The sequence below is a fragment of the Struthio camelus genome, chromosome 16 (assembly GCF_040807025.1).
Source record: "Struthio camelus isolate bStrCam1 chromosome 16, bStrCam1.hap1, whole genome shotgun sequence".
NCBI classification, from domain to species: Eukaryota; Metazoa; Chordata; class Aves; order Struthioniformes; family Struthionidae; genus Struthio; species Struthio camelus.
Genome location: NC_090957.1, coordinates 17,037,717 through 17,059,825, shown reverse-complemented (window position 1 = coordinate 17,059,825; position 22,109 = coordinate 17,037,717). Strand labels below are relative to the sequence as shown.

At 48.0% G+C, this 22,109-nt stretch overlaps 1 protein-coding gene across 5 annotated transcripts in view; it reads left to right on the top strand.

Annotated features, from left to right (window-relative positions):
• SSH2 (slingshot protein phosphatase 2) overlaps positions 1–22,109 on the top strand; it is a 106,209-nt gene that overhangs the window by 58,522 nt on the left and 25,578 nt on the right. For 3 of the 5 annotated variants that reach the window (XM_068910583.1, XM_068910579.1, XM_068910581.1), the window contains 3 exons: positions 10,533–10,636; positions 14,893–14,957; positions 19,811–19,932. In XM_068910583.1, the coding sequence (XP_068766684.1) occupies positions 10,533–10,636; positions 14,893–14,957; positions 19,811–19,932 (291 nt within the window). Of the gene's footprint in view, positions 1–1,441; positions 1,546–1,568; positions 1,846–2,284; positions 2,364–10,532; positions 10,637–14,892; positions 14,958–19,810; positions 19,933–22,109 lie in introns of those variants that run through there. The other 2 variants (XM_068910582.1, XM_068910580.1) reach the window with 2 other exon arrangements.

Genomic DNA, 22,109 nt, shown 5'->3' with positions numbered 1-22,109 from the left:
TTGAGCGTGACGGGGCGCTGCCGGTCAGGCCAAACATGGTCAGGTCCGTGCAGCTCTGAGTCGTGCGACTGCCTGTGCAAAGAGACCCGAGTGAAAACGAGTTGTAAAATATCCTGTGTTAAATCTGTTTAGACACAGTGGGGAGAGACCGTTCATGCTCGGTGCTTGTTAGCCAGCTGCTGGGGGACGTGTCGGCTCTTGGTTCTGGCTCGAAAAGAGAGGTGCTGTGTACGAAAGCAGTGCTTCGCGCGCCGGCCACAGAGGAGGTGACCATATGGCGTAAAGATGCTCGACCTGCTCTCTGCTAGTTCTGAGAGGGAAATGATAGGGACAGGCCAAACAGAGGTCGCTCTTTCTAAAGTTAACTAATCAAAATGCTATTTTTTTTTTATTTTGATCTTTGATGCGATAGATTACCCCTGTGAAGTTTTCTCACACTGATAAGAGCGTTCCTTAAGAACGTATTTCTGAAAGCGTTTTGCTCCTACCGCTGAAGCTGGCCGCTTTTGGACAGAACGAGCTGTCGGGAGCGCTGCGCGCGTGGCGGCGAAGCTCGGAGGAGCGTTCCCTCGAGTGCGAGTGTCCTGCTCCACCAGCCTGCTGGTATGCATTAGCGTCCGTAGATGTTTAAACAGCGTATAGCACCAGAAGAATGTTCTGTAGGGCTTTATCTGGGAATGTCTTGACTCGGAGACCTGAAAGCCTTCGGGGACTATCATGTAAAACAAATTCCCTTCACAGCCTCGCTTCCGGTCCGGATCTCTTGCTTAAAAAAATGCATTGAATCAAATTTCTTCTGTAAACATTGAATGCCCAGATTTCTTAATAAGCACTCGAATTGTGTTAACCACCCCGTTTCCCGTCTGTGAACTGTCGTGCTTGGGCTGCAGAAGAAATGATTTTGCGCCCCTCTCTTCAGTGCTGAATTCCAGAGCGCTTCAGAGCTTTCTTTGCACAACTTGTTTTTCTGTTGCTTTTTTGTAATATTTTGCTTTCTCCTCAGATGGGTTCTCTAAAGCTGACTCGGTGACTGACTAACAGTCGTAAAACGTTTGGCTATTTGAGACTTCCTTCGTGTTATGTAACAAGGTAGAAAGTAGGTACAGTTTTCGGTTAGGCGTGCTGCGTGTGAAATCAGTGCATTCCACTGTGCGGGAGCTTGTGTCTGTCCTACGACCTGCCTCTGGTTTTTGCTGTGAATTGTATCAGCTGCCCAAATAGCTACTCCTTGAAATAATGTGCTGTCTGACGGTCTGTAACACCATCTGCCACGGCAGGGTGTTCCCGTGAGCGCTGTCTTTCGTCAGAGGCAGATGCTGCTCTGAGGCCGCGAGCCGCCCGGGCAGCGGCGGGGACGGAGCGCGCCCCAGAATGAGGAAGTTTGTGCCTTTCTCAGCTGCTTCGCTGACGTCGCCGTGCGCTGCCGGGAAGCGATGCAGACAGGTCTGATAGCGTGATGACACGGCCGGGGCTGTGTGTGTGTGTGTGTGACTGTACGACTGGCTGGGTGCTGAGCGCACGCGCGGCCACCGGCTCCCGTGGACGGTAACGCGGAGCTGCCGGCATCGCTGTCGGCCCGTAGACGGGGTGGGAAGGCAGCGCCGAGCCCGCCGCGTAGGCTTGCGGAGAGGGACCCGACGCCTGTGCGAGGGGCCTGCCTGCGTTGCTAACGATTGAGGGGTTTATACGTTATTGAGCTGGTTCATTCATCGCCCGGGGGCGCTTGAGGGTAGCGGGAAACCCACGCAGGCTTTGACATCTGCAGCAGCAGCTGGAATTATAAAATGACTTCAGCTACTTCTTCTGGAGTCCAGCTTTAAAAAAAAAGTCTTCCCTTGTGTGTCGGTAATGAATAGATTGCAGCGCTGGCGGTGGGGGGGTGCGTTTGATGGGAGCCCGAAGGCGGCCCCGCTGCCGGGGCGCCGGGAGGCGCGGGAGTGCTGCCGGGGCTGCGGTCGGCCGCGGCGCCGCGCAGAGACCCGCTGCGGCTGCGTGGGCCGAAGACTTCGCCTGGGAGCAGCTCCCGGCGCGGCTCCCCGCACCGGCAGCAGGGCAGCTCCAGCGGGGCCGAGTTTCTCAGCCCAGAGCAGCGGTCCTCCGTACCGTCCCCGAGGACCGCCGCCGCTTGGGCAGCGGTTGCGTGCAGACCTCGTGTACCCGCATAGTACGAGCGATGTTTCTCTCCCACCTAATGTGTGGGGCTTTTTAGAGTTCAGATTCACCCCCGTTATCCTCCCATTTGAGTATCTGCTGGCTAGATGGTAAGCTGCTCTTGTTGTCTCAGCTCAACTTCTGCAGATGTTCGCATTGGAGACCAGAGCAAGGGAGAAGCAGATTTGGCTAAGATGAGAAGGGATCAGTAGGTAAGTTAGTACAAACGGGTTATACTCAGCATTGCGGATCTTCCTGTGATTATGCCTGTCTGTGTAATTGCAGCTGAGTTATCTTTCCAGGGAGCTCCACCTTGGAGCAGAGGAAATGCCTGTAGACAGCTCCTTTTTTTCTTTTTTTTTTTTTTTTTTTTTTTTTAAAAAGGCACAGATGCAGAAGTTGCTAAAAATGCGGTTTGCGTCAAACATCTGCGATGGAGTCGGTTCCCACGCTTTGTTTGTTTTTCCCCTTGTGCAGTTTCTTGAGTTGCAGAAGTGCTGAGTGGTGAGTGACTGCCTTTGCTGGAGAGCCGCTTCCCCTTTCTCTCCTTGCCCTCGATGTTGTCACCTCTGTTGACCGTGTTACAGAACCCATTTCAATAAGTCAGGGCCCTTGTTTTGTTCTGCACTGGGTTGGTTTCTATTTTTGATACCAGAGAGGCCTAGGCTTGTCTGGGTGCGCTGCCAGCTGACCCTGCTAATACAAATGTCAGCGCCGGGCGCTCCGGAGTTCTCCTGACCTCTTCCATTTCCCTGTTTGTTTGTTTGTTTGTTTTAAATTAGTGAGTGGTAATAACTGGTGCTACTTTGCTTTGCATGGCCTGTGAACCTGTTTACCTGGCCTGTGTGTGAAAAAGACAAGGGCCAACATCATCCACTTAGGAGCAAAGGCTTAAACTGGGAGCCAAACATTGCTGCGCTCTCTATAGTTTACTAATACTGTTGCCATAAGCAATAATTAAAACCAGGTGCTTTAAAAAGCAGGCAAGGGAGAGAGGGAGGATGTTTATTGAAAAACAATGTGCAGTGTAAACTGAAAAAGGGACAGTTAAGTGCTGCCTGTGGAACATCTGAGGAGCAAAAGGATGTCTTGGAATCTCTGCTTTTTGCAGAACGGTTCCCAAAACGTCCACATCCGTTACTGCTCCTCTCCTTTCTTAGGGCTCGGAGAAGGGCAGAGAGCAGGAAAGGATAGTCTCCTCGTTAAAATCTTGGCTTGGGAAGAGTTTGTGTAGGAGAGTCAGCTTTGCCAGAGGTCCCGCGGTGATCAGGGGACTGCTCTCCACGCTGCCGGCGGAGCAGGGTGACGGATCAGCGCCTGGTTTATTCCCTTTAAACTTCCGCCCTGGCCAGGTGGCAGAGGAGAGATGCACAGAAACTGAAGTCAAAGTGTTTTATCTCATCCGACAGCTCTGCTGCAGATGACGGGCAGTTCTTCGGGGAGGTGCGCTGGAGGTGTGCGTCACTTTTGCCCAGCGGTTTGATGGAGAAAGGCCCTTGGCTGCCGGACTGCACTTAACGCTGAGCATCTGGCAACGGCTGCTCCCTGCCTGCCGGCTCCATGCTTTATGAACCAGGACCTTTTTTTTTGTACCTCTTCTTTTTTCAAACGGCTCCTCGCTGTTCTCATGCAGGTGTGCAGCCGTGCCCCATCCCTTCCCGTAGCGGGAGGGGAACAGTCGGTTTGGGCAGGGGAGCAGGAGGGAGAAACGGGGAGCGAAATGGCTTGAGGGGCTGAGAAAAATAGAAGGCTGTTGGGCCTGTTGATCTGTAACATTTTCCGTTCCTGCCGCGCCGCGTGCAGCTGACGCTGGAATCGCTGCTCTTCCAGGGTGAGTCCTGGCGCGTCCCCGGTTGTCCTCCACGGCCTCGGGAAGAGCTGCGCCACTCCTGGCAGCCTCTGGTTTTTGGTCTCCTTCTTGGTTTTGTGTTTTTTAACCTACAGATTAAAGGAGCCTGATATAACTGAGCTGGCGATAGATAAGATGTGAAATGCCGAGGAGACGTTCATCTCATTACAAATACGTACGCGCTCTTCCCCCCCGCGGCGTGCTCTAGCTTCAGATGTTAGAGCGAGACGTCGGGAGGCTCTTGAGGGAGCGACCTGGCCCCGGTCTAAAACCGAGGGAAAGAAACTGGGCACGCAAGACTTTCAGTTCCTAGCAGACATCCTTCTCCTTCGGCACTTCCGTTCCCCTCCCTGCGCCCGCCGAGCCGCCCGCTCCTCGGACGGGGCTGCCCCTCGCTGCTCACGCGCGCGGCGTTGGGCAAAGCAGCCTCCCGGCCGAAATCCGCAGCGCTGCGCTACGGCTGCCCGCGTTCGCGCTTCCCCTTCTCGGGGCTTGGGCTGCTGAACGCTGCCAGTTAGGCAACATCAGGGTTAACTTGTGTCATTTCTTACCGTCAGACGCGCCGGCCTGCTTTCGGGCAGCGTTTCTGCTTTTCGGTGTTTGCTTTTGGTCCAGCTAGCTGCTGGCGGGCAGGGGCACGTCCTGCGGGCGGGTGGGGACCTCCTGCCGCGCCGAGCAGTCCTGCCAGGCAGGATGTTCGTTGGCTTGCAGAGCTTGCGCCGAGCTGCTGGCGTGTCCCTAGCGATGCCCTTTAGGAAGAGCTCCCTTGCGCAGCGGTTGGGAGGCCTCCGTGGTTACTGCGTGACGCTGTTGTCACGGGCAGCTGCGGCGGGTGCCCGGCTCGGCCGGCAACGCGCGCCGGCCTCCCGGGGCCTGGCGGTAGCTCGCTGGCGGGATGCTGCGTCCAAGCCGTTCTCTACAGGGTTCTAGTTAGACGCTGAGACCGACGTAGAAAATAAATTTCTCCTTCTGTAAAATAATTCAAATGTCTTCAAGCATGTTGGAATCTCCATTTCCCTGTCCCCATCCCTTCCTAATCGGAAGAGGAGGGGAGGGGGAAAGGGGCAGGGTGACGTCCCTGCGGTGGCTGTGCTTGCTGCCAGCGGGTGTCTCGGGCGGCCCTGGCTGGCGGGTGACCCTCCTGGGAGGTTTGCTTCTCGCCACGGTGCCCCGTTCCGGGGTGTTTCCCGGCGCGATCCCGTCTCCCGCTGATCGCGTCAGAGGGACGGGGCCACGCTCTGTCACTTGTGCTTCTTGGCAAGTGCCTGATTCAAGGGCTGGGCTGGACAGGACAGAGCCTGCTGTAAGAAGCTGCTCTGATGAGTAAGTAGAGCTGCCTGGAAAGTCATCCTCAGACTCACAATAACTTAATTGAGCGTTTGTTAGGATAAGACTTTGCCAGAAGCTGTTCAGGTGCCTCTTTGCCTTCCTTGCTGTTCTTTTTAAAAAGGTATTCCCTCCTTTCTTTATGAAATAGCATCTGCAGAGGCCCGCACGGTTCCCTTTTGTGGGGCAGAAAACCTGCGGGTGATGCAGGTTCATCCACCTCTTGGACGGTGGCATACTTCGGCTCGGAAAGTGCAGCTGCCTTGCTCAGCAACGTATTAGGTGGAAGACGTCATATTGGTGGGGCCGTGGCCAAATTTCAAATGATTCATGTTATGGACTATTTTAGCCGTCGTCTATAAACCACTACATTTTTCTCTTTTGTGTCTTACAGTTTGGTGTTTGAGCTTGTGATTTATTACCTGAGCTGTGCAGGATAACAGCTGGGGAAGCGTTCGTGATTGATTTGCCATCCGTAACCCTGATGCAGGGTTTTCCTGGCGCGTGAGGAGCTCAGCCCCCGGGCCGCATGGGAGTTGCATGCGCGGCGCTCTGTTACTGTTGTCCAGAAACTGGACCTGCTGCGAGGAGTGCCCGCGCGTTTTGTGCAGAAGGCTGTAAACGGTTTTGATGACGTTGCTGTGTGCAATCGTTACAAAATCTTTTCTGCCTGTTAAGCCAGGGAGAAAAATTGGCACAAGTAGTAGTTTCTGTAGGGGTTGTGTGGTTTTTTGCTTGTGTTGGTTCCCTTCCCCCTGAGGAATGCATTACAGTAGTATATGCGCTAGTAGTCTTAAGGGTGCTACTTGCTTCAGAGGCAAACCAGCTAGACACGGAGCTTTCTCCTGAGCCAGTTCTTGGACGTAAGAGGCAGGGTTTTTGTAAATCTTTTGTGATGCCATGAAGAAAAGTAAAGCACTATCACCAGAATGTCACACTGTGGAGTTGATCTTGCTTCTGCCTGAGATTGTTCTGTGTTTCAGTGACTCTGTGTATGGATACCGACCTGGTGTTGTCATTCATGTTTCATCAGCTGTAGTGCTGAGCATTGCTTCTAGCTTTAATAACTATTTCTTAGATATGTCCCATATAAGTCTTCTCCAGAAGAAACCACCGTGTAGTTCAGAGTACTGATGACACGCCTGGGGAGTGGCTAAAGTACGACTCTGCTTTGCTGTCTGTGCCAAGTTGGCTGCCTGGACCCTTCTGTTCTCCTGGACTCAGCTCCTCCCTTCACCACTTCTGGTGTCTCTTAATACCTTATCTGTTTCCAGGCAGTAGTTTCGAAGGGTGTTGAAGTTCCAGTAGGCTCTGGCAAACCAGATTTTAAAAAGCATTTCAAAGCCCAAATTATGTTTGGGAGTCACTGAGCTGTCAGCAGGGAAAAATCTTTGGTAGAAGGCATATGCATAGCTCTACTTTTATGATGAGCACAGTCCTACATCATGAGAATTGTTCTGAGCCTCCAGTTGCCCTTTTCACGCACATCTTATCTACCTTTTGTATTTCTGAAGCATCTCAGGATGGGGCCTTTGTTTAGGGCCCTGCAAAGGGAATCATCTCTCCTTCTCCTTCTCAGGATCTCCTGTCCTCCCATCTAACTCCTTCTCCTTATCTCCTTCTCAGGTGCAGCATCCAAGGGTAATCTGAGCCTGAAATATTATGCTTTTGGGAGGGAACATGGCTAGAGCTATCCAGGCAGGATGGCTCCGAATGAAGCAAGCAGCTGTTGGTGGTGAGGGGAAGTCAGACAACTGATTCCTTTTTTTCTTATGGCATGACAGGGACACCAAAACCAACATCTCCTGAAAGAACAGTGTTCAGCCTTAGTGGTATTTAGCATTGCAGCTATTTGGACTTTCCTATAAACTTCTTGCCTTGCCTCCCCAGTTTTTCTTCACTGCTTGAATCTCCAGGCAAGGGCTTGGTTAGTGCATGTGTTATGTGAGGTTTTTTTGCTAGGGTGCTGCACTGGTTTTGAGTCTGGCATTGAGTTCACTGCAGGTGATGTTGGGAATGCTGATAGCGTGCCATGCCCTCGTCTACACAACGAATATCTCCAGAACTGTAATTGGCAGGAGGGCCAAGGAAGCTGGAGAAAACTTAGGATGAGAAAAGTGAGGGAACTGCCCAATGAATTTGACTTTTTAAGCCTTATGAGTTAGGACCTGCCCATTCTTAACCTAGCACAGGAATGCAACAGATAATGTCAAGGCAGTGAAGCCCTCCCAGCTGGCAGCAGCAGTCCAGGGAATTGCCTCCAGAAGACAGGTATGGAGGAGATATTTTCAATGCCAGCAAGGAGTAATCTGTGCCTCTGGCTCCTTCTCTGTGCTATGCCATGTCCGGGTGTGCATGTATAACCCGGACACGCTGGTTGCTGTTTGCCTCTTGTGCTCCTGTCTTGGCAGTCGGCTCTTTTCCTGTCAGTACTGATGACCATCTCCTGCACTTGTTCCTGTCCTGCAGGAGGTCTTCTCCTGCCTGCTTGACCTCCCTGCTCTACAAGAATGATCTGTTTTGCCGCATTCTTGAGCTGTCGTGACCCTTCATATCGAAAATTACATTCCCTTTTAGTTCCAGCCTTAGTAATTCAAGCTTGTTGCTTGTACTTAATGTCCCAAAACAAGGCACTTGGTGGCTTTAGTGAAGGTGGCCCAGCGGGAGGATGGACCTGATAGGAATCTCTCTAGTTCTGCAGCAGGTCTCCATTCCAGGCAGGTGGCCACCAGCAGGGAGCTGGCAATAAGAGAAAGTGATGGAAGTGAGAAGATTTTTAACCTCCCAGCCCTCTAGCCACATGCTGCTTTATTTACTAAAAATAAGTTGCTAATTCAGCCTTTTGGGGAAGCCTCAGGCATAGGGAGAAGGGTTGCTAATAGCAGTTGTTGGCTTTGTTGGTAGAATTAACTACATGAAAGCTGGCTGTGACTACTGAGTTGTTTTTCCACCAGTACAGCTTGAAATTCATTTGCCCCTGTGGTGAGGTTGGAGGTTGTAGAGGGAAGAGGAAAAGGAGGGAATGTGTTCTGACTCTTTCACTGTTATTTTCTTGTGTGCTGAAGAGGCTCTGCAATACAGAGCGTGCTTTCTTACCTTCCTCCTGCTGGTGGGTGCTAGGCAGGAACAGAACTGTGCTTTTCCAGAACCTAGGGTCATTGCTGAATCAAAGCATATTGACTAAATGAGGGGGAAAGATCTTGTGAAGTCAGCGCCTTCAAGATAGCTCAGTGCTTCTGTAGTATTCAAGCTTCAAGGAACTGCGTAGCTTGAGGACTTCCAGAGGATGTATTTGTCACCAAGAGCTAGGGAGGCTCAGTCAAGATTTTTGGCATGAAAAGGGTCTGACTTTCCCATGGGGGGACATCTGTGCTCAGTGTGCCAAATGGCTTTTTTTGTTTGTTTAGGTGGGGGTTTTTTTAGCACAGATTAGGTCTCTGATCCATTTTGATTTAGGAAGAGGGACTTTTCCTTTTTTTTAAATTCTGGTTTTGTTAAAACATCCACTGAATGTTTAACATCTGTTATAATTTTAGAAAATAGTCCTGGGAGACGCTTTGTCACTGAGGAGGAGTGCTGAGGTTATGACAGACGGTGCAATCTAAACACTGGGATGTGCTGCAGGCTTTGGAGAAAAAAAAATCTTTCTGGGTGTGTGCATCTGCTTTTCTGGAGCTCAGAGAATTTGGAATTATGACATTTTCTGATATGCCCACCAGGAGAACGGGGAGGGCCCAGAAACATGCTTGAAGTTAGGTGGCAATCCAGTTTTAACACAAGCTCTTGTAATTTGTGTAGATGGAAAAAACTTAATGGGCAAAGCCTATTGTTAGAGCAGTCAACCTCAGTTCAGGAAACAAGACTACACACTCATGCCCTCGTGCCGTGCGGACTCCTGGTTTGTGGTGACATTTGAGTCCTCTGTAGTGCTCTTGTCTTCTGTGGTGCCTAAGTATATGCCAACTTCTAAGTAGGTACTGAGATGGGTTCCTGGCTTCGGGGCTGAAGGCAGCAGTTAGCCTTTACTTGTTTTGCAGAGCAGAAGCAGCCGTGAAGGGAGGTGACATGGTATATTTTGTATTTTGGCCTTGGTATGTTACCTGCCTTTTGTAACTTAGAATTTGTTGAAATATATGGTGAGGCTTTTTTCTCTATTATAATTTCCTATTCCTTTGCTCTCAGCGAAAGGAATAATCAGCTTCAGTATTTGCTTAAGCAGAGAAAGGAACTAAGAGGTTCCTAGTCCCTTGTTCTGTCAAGAGGATCCAGCAAATCAGCTGCTTTTCTGAGGCACCGAGCTGGTGAGGTACACAAGCCAGGGACTCGCCCATCCTCTCTTATCACGTTCATCAACCATCCTGTTACTGTAGAATTGGATCTGACTTTCCTCAAAGCGTGTATGGCTATCTCATCAGTCCCAAGAAAAGCAGGAACCCTGAACTATGCAACAGGATGACTTAATTGTAACGTGTAGGAAGAATCTCACTTTTTGCATGAGCCACAGCCGCTTTAAGAAAGACACTGGAAGAGGTGTTTAAAATATCAGCTGTTCTTCAGATCTTGCAAACTCTTTATTGCCCTTTTCCACAAACTTGTCTCCTTATTGGACTTGATTAAAGGGCAAAGTCAAGGCAGTCAGTGATGTCTGAAGTTAACAGTGTTACAGTTTTAATTTATCAGAGTCTTTGTGAGTTATTTATCATATGATTCATAGACGGTAGTTTCATGGTCTCGTAATCTGTTATGCCCACTGATTCTGCTTGCGCTAACTACTGAAGGGAGACGTTTGTTTCTATGAGGCATCAGCTGGGCCTGAGCCACAAGGCACAGGGTAAACAGGATCCATCCTGACAAGGGTGCGTGGGCCTGTTATATTATTCACCATTTAGAAGTGTGGATCTCTCGCCTTGACTTTCAAATCAAAAATATAGCCCTAGGCTAATCCCTCAGGTCCCACCTCTGCGGACAGGACGATACCAGGCGTGTTCTGCTTTTCAGAATTTCCCCATTCATGATGTTCTCGGTTGTGCTTTGAATGTTTGCAATACTTCTGTGAGAAAGAATAAAAAGAAGTCTTTTACCAGCAAGATAGTCTAAATCTCTTCTTTGCAGCATAACAGAGCATTCGTTGAAAGATTGCTTTTCTCCTTTTAAAGCCTAGCTCTAGCGAGTTTTCCTTGTTCACTGTTCCTCTCTTCCCTTGCAGCATCAGCGAAAGCTTCCTCACTGTGAAAGGTGCAGCGCTCTTCCTGCCGCGAGGAAATGGGTCTTCTACTCCCCGGATCAGCCACAGGCGCAACAAGCATGCAGGTAAGCATGTTGCCTCTACCAGCTGAGGCTCCTCTGCTCACTCCCTTTCTGCCTTCACCTTCCTTGAGTTCTTCCACATCAAACAAAGCACATTCCTGTTTTACACAAGGTGTGCATTAAAGTTGGACATCCCCATCTCAAGACTGCAATATTTTGTGCTGATAGGAAAAAAAAATTAGCACTCCCTTGTTCGTTGAGCAAAATCAAACAAATGAGTGACTTCATGGCAGCAGTCATGACATCATGGAGAGTTGTGAACAGGAGTGCTACCTGTGCTCTGCCCCCCCAAATCTCATCCTCTGACTTCTGCATGAGAGTGGAGATGGACAGTGGTGCTCAAAATCTTTGTGCATTGCAGTGGAAAACTTGAGGTTATATGGGATGTCCTTCCTGATCTGAAACCAGCCTCTTGGGATGAAAGAAAGGGAGGAAACTTACCTGTACAGGGTAGTAAAGAAACCCCTGAGCAGAATGAGTGTGACTTCTCTGACTTGCGATGTGTGTGAATAATACGGAGGCAGTCAGAATTCCACCCCCTTTATCTCCTGGAGTTTAATTTGTTTTGTGCTTTGATTCTTTGTTTGAAAGGTCAGTCTGAATAATGAAACTCAAACATTTCAGGGAAGGTTGTTTTTCAATGTGCGTGTGGTGCTTATTCATGGATGGTGCTTTACAGGAATCAGATAGCATGGGGTTTTTCTCTTCCATTAAACAATCACCAGGAAAAAAAAAATGTTGAGAAATTCAGACTTATGGGGCAGGGAGAAAAGCAGAGAGGCTAGATTCAATTTTGTCCATTGCCAAAAGGTGTGATGGTTTTCCTTGTGAACCTGTGCAAGGCAGCATGAACAGCGTTGACTCTTTGCTGCCTGGGATTCTGCATGCTACAGCTGGCTTGCATGAGGTCTGGAGAGCTTAGTGGAAAACAAAGTCGCTTGTCTAATCAGCACGGAGCTTTTAGAAGCCAGGCTGCCAAGAAAGCAAATCTGCTGTGTTGTAATTGCTTACAGCAAGATGTTCTGTATTCGGAGAGGCTGGCTTGCCTGAGGGATGGGATTTTTGTTCTTAGAAGACTCTCTTTTTCCTGTCTCTTCAACTTAGGGATAAGGTTTAGCAAGGCTTCAGTACTTCTCCTTTCCTCAGTGTCCTAGCTTGTTAAGTAATACTAATGGTAAGGTGTTTTTTAAGGCGCTCGGAGATCTCACTGAAAAGTGTCTTTTGTATGAGAACGTGCACTGTATTTCTTCTTCCGTTAACTTTTCTAACATGCAGCATGTGCCAGCAGGCACCAAGGGGTCAGTCTGTCTCCTTCCTAAGCGAAATGCCTGTGCTACTCCAATTTAAAACAGTGATGGAGAGAGGTGAACTCTCCTTTCTTGGCCGCTGATAATCTGTGCTCAACTTTTGTTTCCCTGTGTGTGTCATGTGATTTAACTCTGGCACCCCAAATTGGAAGGGAGGGGGGAGTGGGCATGGCTTTTCAGTATGAAATTGCTGCCTGTGGATGCTATAGTGTTTCCAGTGGCTGCTAGAGCTGTTTCTAGGAAGGTTCCCTAACCTTCCTGACCTCCTGAATTCATCAGAGGTGCTAGAATCCAGCATAAAAAAGTAAATGCGTAACAGGAAATAGTGAATGCCCACACCCATTTCTTTAATTGTATCATCTTCAAAAATGGCAGTCACCACTAGTTGGCAGATTGACTAGATAAGGTATCAGCTGTCCCTCCTCATCTCCTGGGCGGTCCTGAGCTCTGTGCCAACTGCCAAACTGGCTCTATTCTGCAGGCTGGTGGGCTTTGCTTTTGCACTCTGACGTTGGAGAAGGCCGGAAAAGAATGCAGCTTTCCTGGAGCTTTTGCCATCTCTACAATACTGCGAGTCAGCTTAAGGTCCCATCCTAGCTGATTCTTTGGACCTAGCCTGCCAGCTCAGAGGAAACAAAAGCATCTGCTTGTTGCTGGACATTGCGATAGGGAAGCAGTAGACGTGCCGTGAATGCCAGCAAAGCTCATGGCTCTTCACAGGACAGGATGTGATATCTTTGTGCTGATTCTGGCACGCTAAAACCTTTCCTTTTGCTTTTTCTTAATCCAGCAAGCTTACAGAATGCCTTGTGTTTTCAGGGCTGAAACTACTGTAAGCAGCGAAAGCTGGTCAAGGAAGCGGTGCCTTACTTTCTAGCTCTGGAGCTTCCAAGGTTGTTGGGCAGGCTAGTAATCAGCAGGGGAATGGAGGACTGCAATAAACTTTCTGAAGATGAGGGCTAATGGAGCTCCTTGATTGAGCCTTGCAGAAAGAGAAACTGGCTTCTTTTTTCTTTTTTCTTTTTTTATGTTTTATTTAAAGTATTGAGAGAATCCAGCAGTTCTAGTGGTATGTTTTATCTTTGGGAACTTCATCTCTTTTAAGAAATTTCTGATGTTGAATTAGTGGTAGCAATAAATGGGAGGTGCTATCTTTTGGGGAGGTGAAACAGAAAAACTGATGTGAAACATCTTTCATTTCAAGCTGCTTAACATATGTGAATACCTCATGCATCAAATACTTCCTGGGCTTTTCCAGGCTATAGGCAGGAGACACTACATGAAGCAAAGGGAACTTTATCTGTTGAACCCACCATTCTCTCCGATTCCCACTGCGCTGTCATCTAAGATTTGCTGAGACTGAGCATCATTGCCAACATTTTGTGCTGGTGTTGACACAGGGAAATCCTGTCTCCCACTGCACCCCCGGGAGAACAAGCATCCGATGGATGAGGTGGCCTTTCCTAGGTTAACTGTCTGTCTGGATAACTGCTGTTTAGGGAAGCATGTGCCAGCTGCTCCAGCACTGGGGACAATGTGCTTGGCCAGGAAGTAGCTTTAGGTGCTGTCACCTCTGGTGCTTTATACACAACTTTCCTAGCACTGCTGATTGCCTTTTTTTTTTTTTTTTTTTTCCCCCCCTCCTCTCTACTCTCATTGCCCACCTGGTAGAAATGCAGTCCCAGGGCATTGACTCATTCTTCATAAGGGAAGGGGAGAGCAGACATTACTCTGTCCTGTGTATCCCACTCCACATAGGCTTGTCCCATGAGGAGAGAGCAGCAGCTCTTCAGCCCTGCTGTTCCATGAGCTATAAAAATGATTTGACAACTAGGTAGGATGCTCTCACCGGGCAATGTTTCCTTTCTTCCACTTCCCTAACATGGCAGTTTTGGATGCTGCTCCGTGCCCAGCGTCTCCTTATTTTTGAAAGTCCATGAAACCTTGCACTGGATACTTGCCCCGACGTTCATGCTCTTCCCTGCAGTGTTACCTAAACTTAGCTTCCCATCTGTGTAGGAGTGGGAGAGGGTGGCAGGGCGAAGGCTCCTCCTCTTGCCGATCTGTGCCACCTGGCAGCCTTCTGCTTGACTTTCTGGGAATGCAAATTAATTTTTCAGGTAACGATTGAAGAAACAGCCTATCGCTGGAGGCATTGTTGCTTACTGACACTCTGAGGGTGATATGCTTAGCAGAGAAACCCTTTGCTGTCCACAGGCTGGGGAGTGGTGCTGCGAAGCCTGTGCAGCAGGACAAAGTGAAAGGAGTCTCACTTTTGTCTTTCAAATGCTGCTGATGCAGGAACATGTGCTACTCAGCTTTCTTTCAGAAGGCTTTAAAGTTGCTGCGTAACAGTGATTCCTGCTTTTGGCCTTCCTCAGCCTCACCAGTAAGGCAGTAATAAGCACTTTCAAGGAAAAAGTATGGTTTCTTGATCTTCAGGAGGCAGTTTTTAGAGATCTTTGGGTGGGGCTGGCACATAAGCAAATGTGAGCACGTGTTGCTCTAAGATGGGACTGAATCTCATTTCAAAGGAGATGCTTTTGTCTAGGTGGGAGTACTGCACTAGGTAAAAAGTCAATGTAAAACCAGTGAAGGAGTCCTGATTTGGTGAACACATGGTAGTATGGGATGCTGAACCATGAGGTGGAGGCCGTTTCTACTTAGCTTGCCTTGGCTTTTAAAAGAACAAATAATACTGAAACATTTTTTCCTTCCTGTTAAAAAGGCAAAGGAAGTTAGGAGAGAGCATAGTTAGATGAGAACAGGTGAGCACAGAGCAGCTGACTAAGAGGCAGAAAGGAGTTTGTCATCTCCGGGTGGGTGGAAGTGGCAATGCTCATAATGACGTGTCGAGTTTCTTGGTAAAGGTTTGCTCTGGTTGGACAAGCCAGGTGCTTGCCTGTGATTTAAGGCTATTTTTGTGCCCTTACCTTTCCCTCTGTCCTATAGGGGATCTTCAGCAGCACCTGCAGGCCATGTTCATACTGCTCCGCCCAGAAGACAGCATCAGACTGGTAGGCTGGCTTTTGCTTATCTGCAGTTTTGTGAATGGGAAGGTTAAATTCCACTGGACAAATATACCTGTATAACTCGTGAAAGCAGTGGTGTGTGCGTGTTCCAGTGGTTTCATCATCAAATTTGGGGAGACTTCTTTGCAGCCACGAGGAAAGAAAGCAGCCAGTTGTGAAAGCCACTCGGCTTATTTGGTTGTCCAGAGAGACAAATTGTATGACTAGAAAACTCTGCCTTTATTTGATCCAAGTACTAAGTACTTGTGCTCTCAGAAAGTATTGTAACAATTGCCAGAGAAGCTGGGTACATTAACTTGGTGTCCTAGTTAAATCAGGAGTCAGTAACTTATGTCTGACCAGTGTGGACATGTGCCCTGCCCCCTTAGTTCAGCTATATTCCTCACTCTGTGCTTTCCTAAATTGTTGCATCCCAAAAGGCAATGGCTTATAAAGAAGAAGCTTGTAAGATCCCTGTGTAACTACGCTCCCATATTGATCCCTGTCTACCTGCTTTTCTGGGTTGTTGCCTCCTTTAATGATGTAATGAAAATTAAGTGATGCTGTTTATAGTGTTAATATGCTGTCCCAAAGACCTCCAGAAGCTAAAGAGCAGCAATGAGGAATTTGCATAGGATTTGCTGAAGTACTCTTCAAGGTTAGGCACGATTGCAATGTCTCTACATGTCTTATCGCTCAGTAGTTTGGAGTTCCTTTCCTGTGTTGTCTTGGTGCATCTTAGCAACGTATGCCCAAAGAAGGTTTGTCAGCATCAGGAGTGTTATTCTGTCACCTCTGGTTTGCAGAAACCTCATGAATTTTGCTGGAGCTGGACTTATCTGATGGTTATACCTAGAAAACAGCCAGGGATGCTACAGAATGCTTTAACTTTAAAAAGTACCGCAGAGAATGTTTTGCCATGAACAATCTTTGTAAGCAAACGGAAGGGCTTACTCCTAAACTTTGTCAGGCCCACCTTGCAGTTGCTAACATTTCAGTGAGGCTGATGGGAATGGGGGTTCACAGTACTTTGCAGAATCAGAGCCAGGGTTAGAACATTGGAAGCTATTGAAGAAGTCATTGTTCAGCAATATCACTGGCTACATTGTGTGATTTGGGACAAATTAGCCTTAACAGCTGAATAAGGACTTTGTGGGCTGAGACATAAACCCTTTTGTTCAGAGCTGCATTTGGAATGCTAAAATCTTGCATGAGGTTAAGTTTGATAGTCTACTTGAATCTAATTGATTCTTGACGAACGAAGGGTGTGCAGAGCTGCAATAGACTCTCTCATAAAATAGTAGATACAAATAAGATTTGAAATATAAACAGTACTGAGAGAAACGCCTTCTCTTCTTGTGTTGGCTGCTGTCATTCAGAGGGCAACAGAGGAATCTAATCCTCTATAAACCTACACTTAGATTTTGGAACAACTCTTGTTTCTGTTGGAGCTATTGGCAGAGCTTTTGCAGCCTTTCATGAGAGCAGGATCAGAGCAATGGTACCAGTGTAAGGATCAGCAGGAAAGGGGGAAAATGGGTTAGAAGTGTACAAATTGATTGAAAGTACTCCTGGAACTTTGCAGAGTGGCAAGCTGTTCACTTATGCGTTTAATAATGTCAAGAAACAAGACTTCTGACAGTTGTCTTTTTTTAAAATTTTTGGTCTTCAAATCAGATATCCCAGTGAGCTTCTTGTACGAAGCGCTTACTGTCCTGTAGCATGAAAAAGATGAAAGATCAGTATGGGCTTGCCTGTTGGAATGTGCTGTTGATAAGCATTGATAGAATATCACATGATACTTTTGATGAAACAAAATTGCAGCAGAAGGTAAAGTCGGGTTGTGTGTAGGTAAAACTAAAAAAAATTTGCTAGCTCTGGAAAGACTACAGAGGATGTCTTGTGCATAAACAGATTATAAATAACTTCCTCAAACTGAGGAGAAAGCTAGCTCTGTGTAGATGAGCTGTTGAGAAAGACCCTTCCATCTCATGACAGTCCCTGAAGCTAGGCCACCCTCCATAGATTGACTGTGATTTCAAATATCTTCACTTAAAAGGCATCAGACCCTTTAGCTAATGGTTGTGCCCCTCCTGTTGGGTGAGCATATAAGCTAGTGCTTAATGAAAAGGTTAGAGACCAATTTCTGACTTGATGGGTAATTTTTGAGATTGGCTGGTCTAGAATGTAAAGTTTACTGTTTTATTATTCTCATAAATTTAGCAAAATGCATTATCTGCTCCAGTGATGGTTCTTTGCTTTGTGGGAAGGGTGTAAGTGTTGGGTCTAGAGAACACCACAATAAGCCTTGCCCTGTTTCTCTTAATTGTTCCCCTGAAAATCTCCCCCCTCCCCCCCCGCCCTCCACCCAGTGACTTGAGGCTACATGACCTTTGGCCGCTGTTTGGCTAGCCCTGTTCTAAAGGGTCTTGCATTAAAACCACACTTCTAATTACTGCTAGCCAAATTGGTTTAGCAAAGTAAGTTAGATTATGCTAATCCTCTTGCTCCTGGACTGGCCTCAAGAGAAGTAGAACAAAACTCGTGTGTTCATGCCCTGGACACAGGGCAGCTCCTGGCCAGCTGCTCCGGTTTCAGGGAAGTCTTTGTTTCTATTTGAGGTTTGGATCCTAATGTAGGTAATGACTTTAACCACCAAGACCTTGGTGATTGCTTGCTCGCTCTTGTAGGCTGAAGAGCACCCTTTCTGTTTTGCTACAAGTGGTTAGTTGTAGAAACAGCTGACTTTGGCAGAATTCGCACCGGGAAGGCCTGACCTCTTTGATCCTCTGTGTTTCCAAAGGAATCCCAGTGATTCAAGGAGTAAGAAGGAAAAGAAGGCTGGTTTTAGCATGACTTATCCTAAAGAGATGGGGTGAGGCACAGTCTCTCGCTGTACAGAGCACATCTGTCTGCTGGCGTCAGCATTTGGGTAGTTTCCGTTGGTCTTCAGTCCTATTGGACGAGTCTAGAAAACGCAGTCAATGCTGTCTCCTGCCTGCACTTGCTGTTCCACCCTCATCACCAGAGCTGCTGCACTGGGAGGCTTTCCCCACTGCGCTCAGCATAGTCTCCTGCGATAGAGCACTTGTGTGAAAAAGCAAGCTCTGTTTTGAGCTTGCTGTTTTAACCTTCACTGTAGATTCTGCCACATCTTGTGGTAGAGACTGACTATCTAGTGGATGGGCAAGGTGTGAAGGAGGTAAGAATGGGCTTCCTCTAAGCTAGGAGATGCCATTCTGGCCTCAAGGGCACGTTAGAACAAACTGCCAGGCAAAAGGAGCAGGACTGGGAAAGGCAGCCTGCTTGTGAGAGGTCTTCCCATGCAATAGTTATCTTGTGAGCTTTTTTTTTTTTTTCTTAGGGTAAAATGGCTATTTAGTGCAGGCCCTCTGATCCCTGAACTGCCACGATCTTCCAGGGAGGGGTCTGAGCAAGCAGTGGCTTGGGAGGGCTGCAGTAGGGCTGCTGGGTTTGAGGAAGTCAGGTGTTTACGAAAGATGTCAAGTACTGATTCTAGCTTAAACCATTCAGTCATGAGGAATTCAACAACTGGGTCTCATCACGACAGACAGATATATCTGTCTAGAGCCCAGGGTGAGCTGAGGCTGTGGCACTTTTCTCATCCGTGTTTGGTCTCTGCAGGCCCTGCTCAAAGTTCAAGAAGCAGGTTAACAATAAGGTAAATGCTGAAACTAGACAGCGTTTCAGGGTTAGGTTAGGCTGTCCAAAGCAAAGTTAAGATTCAGTATACATAATTAAGACACTTCCTTTCTAGGGATGTCCTAGTTTTTCTAACTGGGGATCCTTTGACTAAAACCCCTGTTCCTGCAAATGGCTTGGAACAGAGTCCAAAAAGTGTTGCAAGTGAAAATTGCTTACTGCAGATGTCTATGGGCAAAGCTTACAGAGCCAGACGCACCGCTTGTCTGGGCTCCCTTCCCCTGGCTCCTTGCTGAGCAGCAGTTTGTCCTTAGGAGGTCTTGCTTGGGCCACTTGAATTCTCCGTTCCTCTTGGCTTCTGGAAGTGCACTGCACTTTGGTATAGCCTTTCTGGAACTTGATGTTGATCTGATGCTTGCAACTTAGCCAGACAGCTGCTATCTGAGCACTGGCAGTAGTATTTGGTTCAGAGGGAAAATTCAGGCATCTGCCAGTCCCACTAGATCTCTCTTTTGGCAATGGGGTACCCGTGGTAGGGATAGGAGCAATTAGGCACAATGACTTTCACCTCTTCTGAGCAATCTGAATCCAACTGTGGATACAGCTTAATGGTAGGGAAATTTTCTTTTCCTGCCAGGTATAAGACAGTAGGGTTACTTCTGCACTGGAAAGCTGCTTGACAAATTCAGAGGGCCAGTGGGAAACCACGTATCAATTAGACTCTAGTTGTCTGCCCAGCTGTCTAGGATGTTGGTGGAAGGAGTCTTGCTGGAGCTATTGTTACACACAGGAGAATAAAGGAAAGCTCTGATTCTTTGAACAAAGCCTTCTGTGAGATGAAGAGCTCATTCAACACCCGTCTCGCTGAATGCTTAATGCTGCATGAAGCTACCTAGGCTGGGACCAGTCAGAGGACTGTGGCAGCCAGCTGTATAGGCTGCTGTTTAAATGAAGCCTTGCTGGGACAGACCAGTCCTGCAGGAACAGTCACTGGGAACATCCCAAATGTTGAGGAAAAGTATTCTGTGTAAGTCATTTCTCTACTGATTGCCTGGCTGAAAAGTCCTGGCCGTCCATACTAGTGCATACTGCATCGCTGCTTCTTTGCCTGTCACTCAGCATGGAAAGATGACTTGTAAACGTAACAGTGTGCCTTTTGCTGGCTGCACTGCTGATCTGTCTTCTTTGTTTCTTAGGCTGTAAGACTGGAAAGTACGTACCAGAACCGCACAAGATACATGGTGGTAGTATCCACTAACGGCAGACAAGACACCGAGGAGAGCATTGTTCTAGGGATGGATTTCTCTTCCAATGACAGGTACTCAGTGTCTGGGTGGGGGAAATCTTTGTGTTCCCCTAGATGTGTAGAAGCCACTGTCTGGTGTCCATGCTTTTTTGGGGATAGACTGCTTCAGGTTTTCCAGGCCGACATCTTTCTCCAGGCTCAGAATGTCCTTTTTTGAAAGGAGATAGAAAAGGAGAGAGAAGGGAATAATTCTGAGATCTTGTTGGTCTCTGAGGTTCGTTGGCAGAACGCAGCTTAGGCCGCACGGGAGCGGCATAGGTCAGCGTTTCCTCCATTCCTCAGTGCCTCGGGCTTGTGTGAAGACATTAAGTACTTGAAGTGATCTCTGAATGGTGAGGCCCCCAAGCCCTGCATCTGTGCACCAGAGAGAGGGAGACAACTCACCTGCGAAGAGACAAAAAGCTGCAATTAGAGAAGCTGCACATCAGGGTTCAGGAGAGCACTTAATAAGAGAGTGACTATGAGGCAGCCCCTTGCCAAAGTCATGGCACAAAGGGCCTGATGGGAATGTCAGGGTTGCTGATGGCAGATGTTACACAACATGTGCTCTCCCCAGACATTAGTATGTCACCAGGGTTTAGTGCTTTTGCTTCATTCGTTCAAATTGCTGCTGACCTCTCCAAAGGGCTGCAGGATGTGCCTGGGAAGCAGCTTTTGCTGCTGGAGTGACTGGAAGCCAGGAGGCAGCTTCAGCCGGCAGCCTTGGGGACAGACGCGTCAAGTTTAGAAGGGGACATTGGACTCTCTTTGGAGAGGGCAAAAGGGCACGGAGGGACACGGCTCTTTAAAAATATATAAGTAAATCTTGACCTAGGTGAGAAAAGAAGAATGTGGGTATTCAACCCATTTTGGAAATTTTCATGCACATGCTTGTTTCTAGTCCTTATCTTTAAGCACAGCTGTGCTACAGGAATTAATTTTGCTACTAATCCTAATTGAAACAAATTACTTTCAGGGAGTTAGTAGGGTCACTAGAAACTTTTTGAACCGTTTGGCTAACAAACGATGACCCTTCAGGCAACCTGCTGCTAATCACGACAGCCACCATGCTTAATTTCAAGCAGCTTGATTTGAATTCTTAGCTCAGGTGATCCCTGCTGGAAATGGGGACCAGCCTGATGCTGCCACTGGCTCCCAGGTCCATTCCTGTACACGTGTGTACAGCTGTAGCTCAGAGATGCTCTCAGTATAGGAATAGTAGTATAAGAATAACTTGTCCTTGCACAGGGTGCTGCGAGCTTGAAGCCTGCTATTGGCTGTGATATACCCACACAGGCACCCTTGATAACTGAGAGCTCGTTGGCATTCAGTCTCTAATAACGTAGCAGGGTCGTTTTTAGCTTTCTCCTAGAGTTACTTCAGTTCTGGATGGTCAGTCTGATACACCCTCCCCTAGCCCACTCAGTATTTATAACTCAATTTAGACTTGTTGCTATGGACTCTGATAAGCGCTTGCTGAAAAGTATCACTAAAAATACCCTGGCCACCTTGGAAGCCTTTTAAAAACATGACTTTCCATGAGCTCATCTCATATAGTCAACAGAAATAGCTGCATGCTGTATTGTCTCCTTGTGCTGGGCATCAGTCAGTCCGAAGCATGCGTGTTTAACAGGACTTCACGTGTGCTAAGCCCCTGAAGCCTCCGTTCTTGCCCTCTTCCCCCACCTCTCCTGAGCTGCAGCGACCAATGTGGGTGTTAGGGATCGTAGGAAATTTGAGAGCCGCTAGTGCAAAGCATTAGAACAGGAGATGATTGAATCTGATTCTTTTTTGATGTGTGCTGCTTTGATTATGGGCTGGTTTACAGCTTTATGAGATTCAGCCTTTTTGTTTGCCAACCGGATGCAGGTTGTGTTGAGGTTCCCCCACCTCTGCCTTTTTCCATCACTTGACTTCTGCTTTTAACTTGGCCTTTTCTTCAGCCTCGCAGAAAGCAGGTGACTACAAGGGCAAAGAGGTCAAAGCAACTGAGAGAAGAGCGGGATTGCCAAGAGATGTCCGTCTTGGCTGGCTGCGGTGCTTGGCTTCTAGGTGTGGGAGGGGGAGGAGGGGCAGGAGTCAACAGCGGGTGATACGCTGTGCCTGTTAACCTGCCCTGCTGACAGTCACCCCAGCATTGCATTACACCGACCCTTGTTCCCAGCAGCTGTGGCTGAGGGGCTAGCAGAAAAACACAGCTATGGATTGGA